The sequence below is a fragment of the Trichomycterus rosablanca genome, chromosome 10 (genome assembly GCF_030014385.1).
Source record: "Trichomycterus rosablanca isolate fTriRos1 chromosome 10, fTriRos1.hap1, whole genome shotgun sequence".
Lineage (NCBI taxonomy): Eukaryota > Metazoa > Chordata > Actinopteri > Siluriformes > Trichomycteridae > Trichomycterus > Trichomycterus rosablanca.
In genome coordinates, this window is record NC_085997.1 from 30,386,461 (window position 1) to 30,397,836 (window position 11,376).

The 11,376-nt window shown below is 42.4% G+C and overlaps 1 protein-coding gene across 4 annotated transcripts in view; it reads left to right on the forward strand.

Annotated features, from left to right (window-relative positions):
- The window catches only part of mrtfab (myocardin related transcription factor Ab), a 55,987-nt gene that overhangs the window by 40,881 nt on the left and 3,730 nt on the right, over positions 1-11,376 (forward strand). For 3 of the 4 annotated variants that reach the window (XM_063003120.1, XM_063003122.1, XM_063003123.1), the window contains 14 exons: positions 2,933-2,988; positions 3,081-3,156; positions 3,913-4,059; positions 4,176-4,330; positions 5,216-5,332; positions 5,453-5,709; positions 7,102-7,258; positions 7,340-7,723; positions 7,949-8,626; positions 8,802-9,005; positions 9,091-9,204; positions 10,099-10,242; positions 10,414-10,500; positions 10,640-10,700. In XM_063003120.1, coding sequence (XP_062859190.1) covers positions 2,933-2,988; positions 3,081-3,156; positions 3,913-4,059; positions 4,176-4,330; positions 5,216-5,332; positions 5,453-5,709; positions 7,102-7,258; positions 7,340-7,723; positions 7,949-8,626; positions 8,802-9,005; positions 9,091-9,204; positions 10,099-10,242; positions 10,414-10,500; positions 10,640-10,700 — 2,637 coding nt within the window. The remainder of the gene's footprint in view (positions 1-2,932; positions 2,989-3,080; positions 3,157-3,912; positions 4,060-4,175; positions 4,331-5,215; positions 5,333-5,452; positions 5,710-7,101; positions 7,259-7,339; positions 7,724-7,948; positions 8,627-8,801; positions 9,006-9,090; positions 9,205-10,098; positions 10,243-10,413; positions 10,501-10,639; positions 10,701-11,376) is intronic. The other variant, XM_063003121.1, reaches the window with a different exon arrangement.

Genomic DNA, 11,376 nt, shown 5'->3' on the forward strand with positions numbered 1-11,376 from the left:
TCAGCACTGCAGTGACACTGACATGGTGGTGGTGTGTTAGTGTGTGTTGTGCTGGTATGAGTGGATCTGACACAGCAGCGCTGCTGGAGTTTTTAAATACCGTGTCGACTTACTGTCCACTCTATTAGACACTCCTACCTAGCTGGTCCACCTTGTAGATGTAAAGTCAGAGACGATCGCTCATCTATTGCTGCTGTTTGAGTTGGTCATCTTCTAGACCTTCATCAGTGGTCACAGGACGCTGCCCACGGGGCGCTGTTGGCTGGTTATTTTTGGTTGGTGGACTATTCTGAAATGCTACTCCAGCAGCATTTCTGTGTCTGATCCACTCATACCAGCACAACACACACTAACACACCACCACCATGTCAGTGTCACTGCAGTGCTGAGAATGATCCACCACCCAAATAATACCTGCTCTGTGGTGGTCCTGTGGGGCTCCTGGCCATTGAAGAACAGCATGAGAGGGGGCTAACAAAGCATGCAGAGAAACAGATGGACTACAGTCAGTCATTGTAGAACTACAAAGTGCTTCTATATGGTAAGTGGAGCTTATCAAATGGACAGTGAGTGTAGAAACAAGGAGGTGGTTTTAATGTTATGGCTGATCAGTGTATATTTACCTATACTCAGTGTTTATGTTCACCCTACTGGCCTCTGTTACTGCTACCTTCACTCATTACGCTGTTTTTAATTAAATAAAATGTGACGACTTGTTGATGTGAAACTTGATGTGTTTTATATTTTAATTAAACGCTCTAAGCTTTTTGGCTAGTGGTTAATCTTCAGCTGATGATGACTGGTTAAATATAATCTGGTTATATATGTTGTATCCATTTGATTAATGCTTTTTATGTCAAATTCTAACTCTGCCATATGGTCTGTAGCACATGGTCTTTTGCCGTTGTATTCCACTTACCTTAACGTTTAATGTGCATGTGGAGATGCTTTGCTTGTCACAACGGTTATCAAAAGTAATTGAGATACGATAGCTTTCCTGTCAGGTCAATCAATCCATTTTCATCTAAGCTCTCTTATCAAGAAGATACAGTATTTCTTTGTTCAGAACTGCCATTTACTGGATGTTTTTAGTTTGTTTTTCGCACACTCTGTGGACGTTTACATTTATGACGTTTAGCAGCCGCCTTTATTCAAAGTGACTTACGATTTTGAGAATTTAAGGGTTAAGGGTTAACCAGCAGTGGCAACTTGGTGTTGCGGCTTTAACCAACAACCATTTACTCACCCTTCTGGTAGCTTAATCACTGAGCCACCACTGCCCTATGTGTAAACCTGAGAGACTGTTGTGCGTGTAAAATGAAATGAAAATGTAACAAACCTAAAAATAAAACTAGTTCCCTATGTTTAGAAAAGTTAATTGGAAGAAATATCTGAAACCACCAACTAAACTCACTAATAATGAAATTTATTCTAGTTCCTTATTTGCATCGAACTAAACTATGCTCACTTTGTGTCTATAACAGCCACTTGGCCTGCTTTTGCTGTACCTAGAATTAATGATTTTCAGACATGTTTTCATGGCTTCATTTCAAATCTGATTGATTTCTCTGGGTGCAAGCAGTCACCGGTCCGTTCCACAGAACATTTTTCTTGGTTTTTATCCTAATAATGTTGTTAGTGTAGTACATATAAGCTGAATAGTGACAAGTTTGGTTCTAACAGAATTTTAGTAGATTTGTGTTCTTGGACTGTTGTTTACTTAAACTAGAGTAAGGTAATGTTTACTATGGAAGCACTTCTGTAATGCCTAGTTCACACTACATGATTTTTGCCCTAATTTTCACTCGGCGACTGGTCTGACTGACTGATTTGCCGGCTCGGGAGCAACTCTGCGTTTGCTCGGCTCTTGATCGCTATGTGTGAACTCCTTAACAACTCGATCCGAGCGGCTCGAAGTGAGATATCTAGCTTGTCGAATATCTGGATCCGAGTTGCCCGACTGGCAATGAGTGCTATGTCGAACAGCCAATGAGAACACAAGATACGACGTGAGGGGAAACGCAGGGGAGGAGTTGTAAAAAGGTCGGACGGGGTATAATATAGTTTATATCAGAATACATCGGCACACACACAAGTTTTACAGTATTTCTGACCTTATCGTTCTCTACAAAACACCAACGCTGCATTGCAAAAAATATTTATTAACCTCCAACTCACTATAGAGCAATCCATGCTGTTCATGTAGACGAATCCACTCAGATTCATTTATTTTTTCTCCTTGATTTTACGCTGCATATTACCGCACAAACTTTGATCGCTCGCTGCTTGTTGATGTGCATTTTTGACTTTTCATGTTTGTTTTCGTGACAAAACGTCGTTTGGGAGACCAGAGAAGCTCGCCTGCGATTCCAGTTGGTGATAGATGGTGTAGTGTGAAACCCCCTATCGCTGATCAGTCGTGTAGTGTGAGATCCACACCGACTTGAAAGACTCCCGTTTACAAGAGATCCAGTCGTGTAGTGTGAACTGTACAGTGACCTGACGACTTGGAAAGTCGTGTAGTGTGAACTTGGCATAAGTCGCTCTGGATAAGAGCATCTGCTAAATGCTGAAAATGTAAATGTCATTAGAATCAACATTTATTTTACCGCTTTGGTCCTAGAAAATGCTCCACATTCTGTCTTTAGCTGTGAAGTTGTTAAAGTATAGCATGTCATCGAAACATTCATCAGAACTATTAGAGAAGCATCATTTGCTTTATTCTCAGATGCCCTTTCAACCTCCTACAGGTCAGCTTATGCTGTAATTCCCCGTTTTTTTTTCTCATTACTTGTGTAAGTTAGTTTTAGAGACATAGTGACAAGTTTGGCATTTGACAGTTCTGCTTTCAGTGTGTTTCTTAATATCATATATTACTGTCTTTGTGGAACAGTCAGTCTGTGGGTCAATCTCACTTTCTTTTTGTTCACAGCGCTGAAGAGTCCTGCTGCCTTTCATGAGCAGAGAAAAAGTCTGGAGAGAGCTCGGGTGAGTAACTGCACACGGTCGGGTGTTTTGTTTTTTATCGGCATTAAAATGCAACAGCAGACCACTGACCACTAACTGTCGCTCACTTGCAGACTGAGGACTATTTGAAGAGGAAGATCAGGAGTCGTCCAGAGAGGTCAGAGCTGGTCAGGATGCACATACTTGAGGGTGAGTGTCTGATGTGTTGCCGTTTCACTCAGGTTAAACACGCTTGCTCACTAATGCTGACATCCAGGGTTCGAATCCCAGTGGTGCTATCGGGCGGTTGGATGTCTCCACAGACATAATTGACTTTGGCTGCGTCCACAATTGCATACTTAAACTGTGCCTAATAAATTTGAGGCAGTGCACACTGCTATGCCCGGTAAAGCAGTAAGCTCTTTCAGTATGCAAGTGCTCGCGTACTGCTTTTGTGTACTGTTCGTTATGGAAGTATGCAATTTCGGATGCAGCCAACATCTTGTGGAGGGGGTTGTGGACAAACTGCCTAGCCACTAGGAGGTGCTCTTAACAGTGCGCACCAAGATCCGCTGTGGTGACTCCTAAACAGAGGAGCAGCCAAAAGGGGAAAAACCTGAAATGTTTAGGTGTGACAAATATGCAAAAATAGAAGAAACTGGGTAGGGGCAGATGTGTTTTTTTTCACAGCACTGTATCTGCAGCAAAATATCAGCTAGTACAAGAAAACAATAACATTTTGCTTGCATATTTAGCTCGCAGAGCTGCTACATTTCTGTGTGCTTAAGTGAGATGTAACGGGCGATGAGACAGACTGTTGCATTGTTATATTTTTGCCAACATATCATACCAATTCATTTACAAAATAGCAAAACAACATTATCAGTGTAGTTTTGTTTTATTGTCTCTGGCTGTATTCTGTCTCTTTGGAATGTTTTGTAAGTTCTTATGTGTCCCACCTTACAGAGACTTCAGTAGAGCCCTCTCTTCAGGCCAAACAACTCAAACTGAAGCGGGCTCGTCTGGCCGATGACCTCAATGACAAAATCTCTCACAGGCCCGGCCCGATTGAGCTCATCCACAAGAACATCCTGCCTGTCCCCACACTAATAGGTCAGCCAGAGAAGTATATCATACAGACAACACAAGCTTATTTACTTAATATTGTCTAGCAATCTGCTCTCTATAGTCAGTGATGCATTCTTCAACACTGCCTTGCATTCTCTCAGGTTCTCCAAAGGGTGAGCATTCCTCATTGGACGAGGACAGCAGTGATGGGTTGTCACCTGATCAGCCTGGAAGTCAGGACTCCCCGCTCAGCCATGCACCTCTGCATTCCCCCTCTGATGTGCACAATCTGAACAGGAACCCCTCACCCACACAGGTACATTCCAGCTTTCCTTCAGAAGCAATATTGCATTTGTTTTAATTGGATTCACTATGTTTTCTGCAATTTTGCATTGTAAATGCAGTAGCAAGACTGCTTGGATGCCAATCTTATAGTTAAAATTCACTCAGTTTTAGAAAACGCATTATATGCTTCCACCTTTGTGGCAAATAATTGAGTAGGGCCCTTCGGTCTTTCAGTTTGACCTCTGTCTCTGTGCACAAACACCATACAGTAAGTTTGTGGAGTCTGGTTTAGCGGAACTCCACTAGCCACCACAAAACCTTAAATTCAATTTCATTTAACAACTTATAACATTACGTTTTTTGCACATAGGTGCATTTTGACTGAATGGGCACACTCCAAAAATTTCCCAGAAGAGTGGAAACTGTTATTGACACAAAGGGGGGCAACTCTATACCACTGCCTATGGTTTTGGAATTATTCATTGAACAAGCTCAAGGCCAGGTGTCAAAATACTTTTTGCTTTATGGCAGGAATTGGTGCAGCACAATGGCTCAGTGGGTAGCACTGTCGCCTCACAGCAAGAAGGTCCTAGGTTCGATCCCCAAGTGGAGCATTCCAGGCCCTTTCTGTGAGGAGTGTTTCTGTTGTGTGTTCTCCCCGTGTCTGCGTGGGTTTCCTTCGGGAGCTCCAGTTTCCTCCCACAGTCCAAAGACATGCAGTTAGGTTAACTGGAGATACAAAATTGTCCATGACTGTTTGACATTAAACTACCGTTCTGTCATGAATGTAACCAGTGTTTGTGTAAAGTGTGTAAAACATGACATTAAAAGTCCTAATAAATAAATACTATAATAAATATAGTAGGAATTGCATGTTGATATGAAAATGCTCTACTAACCTGTAAAACCCTTCCAGTTTCTCACTCAGCCCGCACCATCTTTTCTTAATGGCCCTGACTCCTCCCCTCCACAAAATCTGCCCAGTGGAACCCTGATGGTTACAAGTGCCCGTCCTCCCACTGGATTTGCCAAAGTCAGTAAAAGTCAGCTTATTCATTATTAACACCTTTTTTTTTTTATCTATTTTTATCTCAACACATTTCCATCCATTGCTTCCCTGTAACCCCTCTCGCTTCATATGTTTGTGCTGCAGCAGTCCCAGTCAAAGTCTAGTGCCGATCGGCCCAGTCAGCGTCATAAGAAACCTAAAGAGAACAAGCCCAAAGTAAAGAAGCTCAAATATCACCAGTACATTCCACCTGATCAGAAGAACGACCGCGAGCCTCCTCCCCAGCTGGACTCATCTTACGCTAAGATCCTTCACCAACAGCAGCTCTTCCTTCAGCTCCAGATCATCAGCCAACAACAGCAGCACTACAACTACCACACTATCCTACCCGCTCCGCCCAAGTGAGTGACTCATTTAGGTTTTTTTATTAATGGTAAATAATGTGTGAGGTATTTAAAAAAGAAAGGAAACTAGACTGCTAAAAAAAGAACTTAGACACAGGTCAAAATATTTGTATATATATATACACTTATGCTAAATTTGGTGGTTGCATTTTTAATAGGAGACAGGTCTGGACTGCAGACAGGCCAGTCTAGCACTTACATACACTTTGTATGATGCGACATGCAGAATGTGTTTTGGCGTTGTCTTTCTGCGGCACGGTGGCTAAGTGGGTAGCACCGTCGCCTTACAGCAAGAAGGTCCTGGCTTCGATCCCCAGGTGGTGCGGCCCAGGTACTTTCTGTGTGGAGTTTGCATGTTCCCCCCGTGTCCGAGTGGGTTTCCTCAGGGTGCTTCGGTTTCCTCCCACAGTCCAAAAACATGCAGGTGAGGTGAATTGGAGACACTAAATTATCCATGACTGTGTTCGATATAACCTTGTGAACTGATGAACCTTGTGTAATGAGTAACTACTGTTCCTGTTATGAATGTTATCAAAGTGTAAAACATGACGTTAAAATCCTAATAAACAAACAAAACAAACGTTGCCTTTTGAAACATGCAGGGATGTCCCTGACATTTCTTGCTTCAAAATGCATATGTACCCCCAAAGGATGGACATGTCAGACCACATCACATTTCCACTTTGAGTCAGTCCATCTCAGATGACCCTGAGCCAAGAGTTAGTGGCGTCTCTGAATGTTGTTGATGCATGATTTCTGCTTTTTTAGAGTATTGTATTTGTAAATGTTGCCAGACCGAGAGTGTTTTCCAAACAAGCTTTTCCATACGATGTGGTTATAATCATTACATAAGTATGTCGCTTTTTAATGGACTCTAAAGTCACAAGTGCAAATTACCTTTGAGATGTGTTGGAATTTAATCGATTGGACATAGTCTGGAAAGGCACACACCATGATCTACGAGGGCCCACATTTACACTACATTTTTAGGACAAAAACCAAGCTGTAAATTGTCCACAATCAAACTGTGGCAAGGTGTAGATCTGTTGCTGAATGTCTCATGAGGGAAAAAAATCCTCTGGTCTAATGAGATGAAAATTAATTTATATGGGCAAAACAGGAAGCACTTTATGAGCAAAAACAGGCAATGCACATCCATTCCAGCAGTGAAACATGGTGGTGGCAGCATCATGTTATGTGGGTGCTTCTTAGTGACAGGGAGACTGGTTAGAAGGAAGCTTTTTGGGGAAAACCCCTCCTACAGAGCCACACAAACTTGAACAGTTGATGAACAGTTCCCTTTTCAACATGACAATAAAGCATACAGCCGTAAACAACAGGGACGTCATTTCAGGATGGAACATTAACCTCCAGTCCATGTATTTTCAGGATTACTGCTGAGCAGCAACAACAACCATCAAATTCTGGCCCGTCACCTTCTCGATCAGTTTCCACATCCTGTCCTGCCCCATCTAATCGTCAGAGTCAACCAGGACCAGTAGTTGCCAAGCCAGGCATGTTGCCTGCAAACTTGGATGAATTCAAAGTACGTCGGTTCTCATTTTACAGTATTTTAAAAACCTGAAATGTTTGTCCACAGTGATTGATTCATGTATCTTGTTAACAGGTTGCTGAGCTCAAACAGGAGCTGAAACTAAGAGGCTTGACTGTGTCTGGTACCAAGAACGACCTCATAGAAAGACTGAAGAACTACCAGGAACAGAATAGTGGGGCGGGAGCGGTGAAAATGGTTCCAGCTTCACCTCAGGGGGCAACGACACCATCCTCCAGCTCTGTTCCTGTCACCCACCAATCCAAGGACACCCTTGGAAAAGTGGCAGCTTATCCAGTGACGGGGACCAACGGGCTCCAGTCTGCAGCCCCGGCTCAAATCATGCGCTTCAGCAGTACGAGCTCTTCCCCTCCTGTGTCTCCTGCTCCGTCCGACCGTTCGTTGACTGGAACGAGTGCTGATGAGGCCAGCTGTAATGGGGATGTGTTTGGAGAAATGGTTGGTTCGCTTTTTGAGTGAATTACTCATTTTTAGATTTTAGATTACTGCCTTGGTTCCATGTTGACATTACCAAATGTCAAATCAATGTTTCAGTTCATTTTTTTTATTTTTGTTATTCAGATCCTGTGGTGCATATCCTCTTAATAACAACAGTGTATTGTTTGCATTGCGGTACATCTTTTTTTTTTGTTTTGTATTCAGTGTCTCTCTGTTTTTGAACAGGTGAGCTCACCTCTCACTCAACTCAGTCTGCAAGCATCCTCAGAGCACCTGTCCCCAGTCAAGGAGGAGCCTGTTGGACAACTGCGTCCGTCATGTTGCCTATCCTTCCCCACCGCTGTCCCTTCTCGGCCTAAAATATCCATGCCGCCGTTAGCACCCCAGCTGGACAAAGATCAAATGCTGCAAGAGAAAGACAAGCAGATTGAGCAGCTGACCCGAATGCTGAGGCAGAAACAGCAGCTGGTGGAGACTCTGCGCTCACAGCTTGAACAGGGCAAGCGTGCCGTGACCACAGAGAGCCCGGATGTCTCGATCAAAGTGGAAAGACCAGCCCTGACAAACGGTGAGGTGGTAAAGGTGAAGGAGGAAGCAAAGGAGGACATGGAGACGTCAGCGGAACCACAGACGCAGAGAAAGATGCAAACCCAGTGCTCTCAGCAAACGCTGTTCAAACTGCAGCAGATCCACCGACTGCAAATGCAGCAGCAGCAGCAACAAACTGCAGATCAGTCTAAACAGCTGCAGCGGCAAAAGATTCAGGTACTGCAACAACAGAAGCTGCAGCAGCTGATTATCCACCAGAGCCAACAGAAGCAGATACAGGCCAATCAGAAGAAACAGCAGAGGCCACAAAAGCAGCAGCAGCAGCAGAAACAACAACCGTTACAGACACAACAGGTCAGTCAGGTTATGTTAAGTGACGTTTAATAGAAAAGATGTTTAATGATGACTGTTAAGTCAAGAAAAAAACATTCTATTGTTTGTGTCTTCATATAGACTATACCATAAGACTTAGTCCTGTCAGTCATGCTAATCTTATTTTCAAATCCTTAATTCCTGTTGGGTTTCATAGATCTCCCAGGTGTTTGTCAATCAACAAACCGGCACGCAAGTGACCACATCTTTCCCAATGGATCTTCTTAAAGCTCATTCAGCGCCCACTCTAGTCACGGATGGCAATGGCAATCATTACCTCATTGCACTTACCCATAACAGTGTGGAGAACCTGAACGGTGAAGCTCAGCAAAACAAAACCAGTGGCCGGGTCACTCTACAGGTAGGTGTATGTGTAAAGGATTTTTAAATGGACATGCCAGTTTTAATTAATAACTTTAACTACATCATGTTTTTTTTGGTTTCAGAGATTGCAGTCCACTCCTGTCAAGCTTCCAAATCAATCAGCCCCTGATGTGGTTAGTCCTGTGAACCAGTCCCAACAGCCCCAACAAACATCCCCTGTCAAACAGCCCACAAAAGTATGTCGTTGTTGTATGGTTTTAGTTTTTTTATATATATATTTTGTTTATGCATTTTCTCCTCTTTTTTTCTCCCGACTTTTAGCGCGTCCAATTACCCGATTGCTCCACTAATTCCGACCCCGGCTCTGATTGAGGAGAACGAAGCTAACCCACACCCCCTCCGACACGTGGGCAGCAGCCGTATGCATTTTGTCACCTACACTAGACGAGATCAGCTGCGGATCAGCTCTGTGTACAGAGAGACACACCCTGATCTGCACCCTTTCCCCGTCCCTGTGCAGGCGCCATCAATCAGCCAGCAGAGGTCGTAGTTGCATCAGTTATGAGAGAGTCCCTATCCGGCTTAATATCCCATCCCTATATGAACAACAGGCCAATCGATGTTCATGTGGCTGCTCAGCTCAGCTGGCAGGCAGAACTGAGACTCGATACAATGTATTCAAGATCCCAGCTCTGGTGTGCTAGCGTGTGTTTTTACCACTGCGCCACCTGAGCGGCTGTATGGTTTAAGTTTTTACGTAGTAACATTTTATGTCAATCTAATTTTTTTACCATTAAGTATCTACTAGTTTGGGTGTTTTAGCTGATTAATGAAGAGTGTTAATGTACTGTGTTGTTAATAAATAGGTGTGCATAAAATAATTGTTTGCTGTTTGTGGCAAGTAAAGAACCTCCTTCATTATACTAGACAAACTTCAAAGTTACTGGAGTCTACATTAGTGTTTCTGTTGAGCTTTACATTAGGATAAGCTATTTTGGTGAAGTTTATTTTAGTCAGTTAAAACTAATTTTTTATTTTAACTTAGCATAGACATCCCGTACATTATTTACTGTAGTAACATGGAATGCACGTTAAGTTCAGTCTATAATTATCTTTAATTCCTTTTACAGGCCCAAAAGACAGGATTGCACTTAAATACACCTTTGGTTCAGGAGCAGAGTCAGCCCGTATCAGCCCCACCCAATCTTCAACCATTTTTCCTAAGTGAAGAGCCCCGCGCTCTTGTTGAACCCAACTCGCCCCTTTCTCTCAAGGTAAAGCCTACAGCTTATCTAATCTCTACAGCTCTGCTCTTCACTTTAGCCTTTAACACATACTTTCTGATCTCAACTTTTCATTGTTAGTGTTTACCATAGACACTCATTAATGGTAAACACTCGTTCCCTCACTTTTATTTTCTTTCATGATCTTCGTCTCTGTCACAGGGAGAGGTGGGTGCAAGCTTTGACCGGCACACCTTGTTCACCCCTCCTTCTCCAAAACTGCCATCCAATAACCTTCACTATGTCAAAGTACAACTTTACCTTTACTCTCTGTTTTTCTCTTATCTGCTTTATGTTTCCAATTTCTATATTTGTACTTTTTATCTCCCTTTTTTGTTTGTGGTGCAGTAAATATATGTGTTAAGGATTTTTATTTTTAATCCTACAGGAGAACGGTTCCAACAATCACCATATAGATGACCTGTTTGACATTCTTATTAAGAGTGGAGGTAAGGAAAGCTTTTTGAAATGTCTGTATTAAGATCACACAATATTGGGGGTGTTAAGATGCACATGTTTATTTTTTTTAATACTGGGTTGTGAGTTGGTCAATATTATACACATTTGCATATTTGTAATGGTTTCCAATGCGTTAGTCCATAATATTACTAAAAAAAAACAATGCCAGAAAGAAAAAAAAACTGTCACACCAAAACCATTTTAAACAGTTCAAAGTACGTTTGACTCCAACTGAGCAAACCAGTGAGAGGGAAACACATACATCTGAGGAAAACCTGGCAAAAAGGTTAAATAGACACAGATCAGGAAATGTATCAGGATTTAACACCAGCAATGACACCAGGATCCACTCCTGCATCTCACACTGTGCAAATGTGCCATTTGACAGAGAATAGGTTATATATTATCAGGAAGGATTGATACATACAAAACCATAAACAGGATGTACAGCCTGATTATAGTACAAACAGGGATGCCAACAGTTCTTGCTATGACAGTATTTAGTGGATTTAGAAACTATTTAAATAGATAGACTTACCATCAATCTACACTTAATCACCCACAATGTAAAATGTTGTTAGAGCTTTTGGAAAATTCATTAAAAATCAAAAACTGATATATCAGAGCCCCTATGGCCATAGTTACAGCCACAAGTCTGGATTTGGG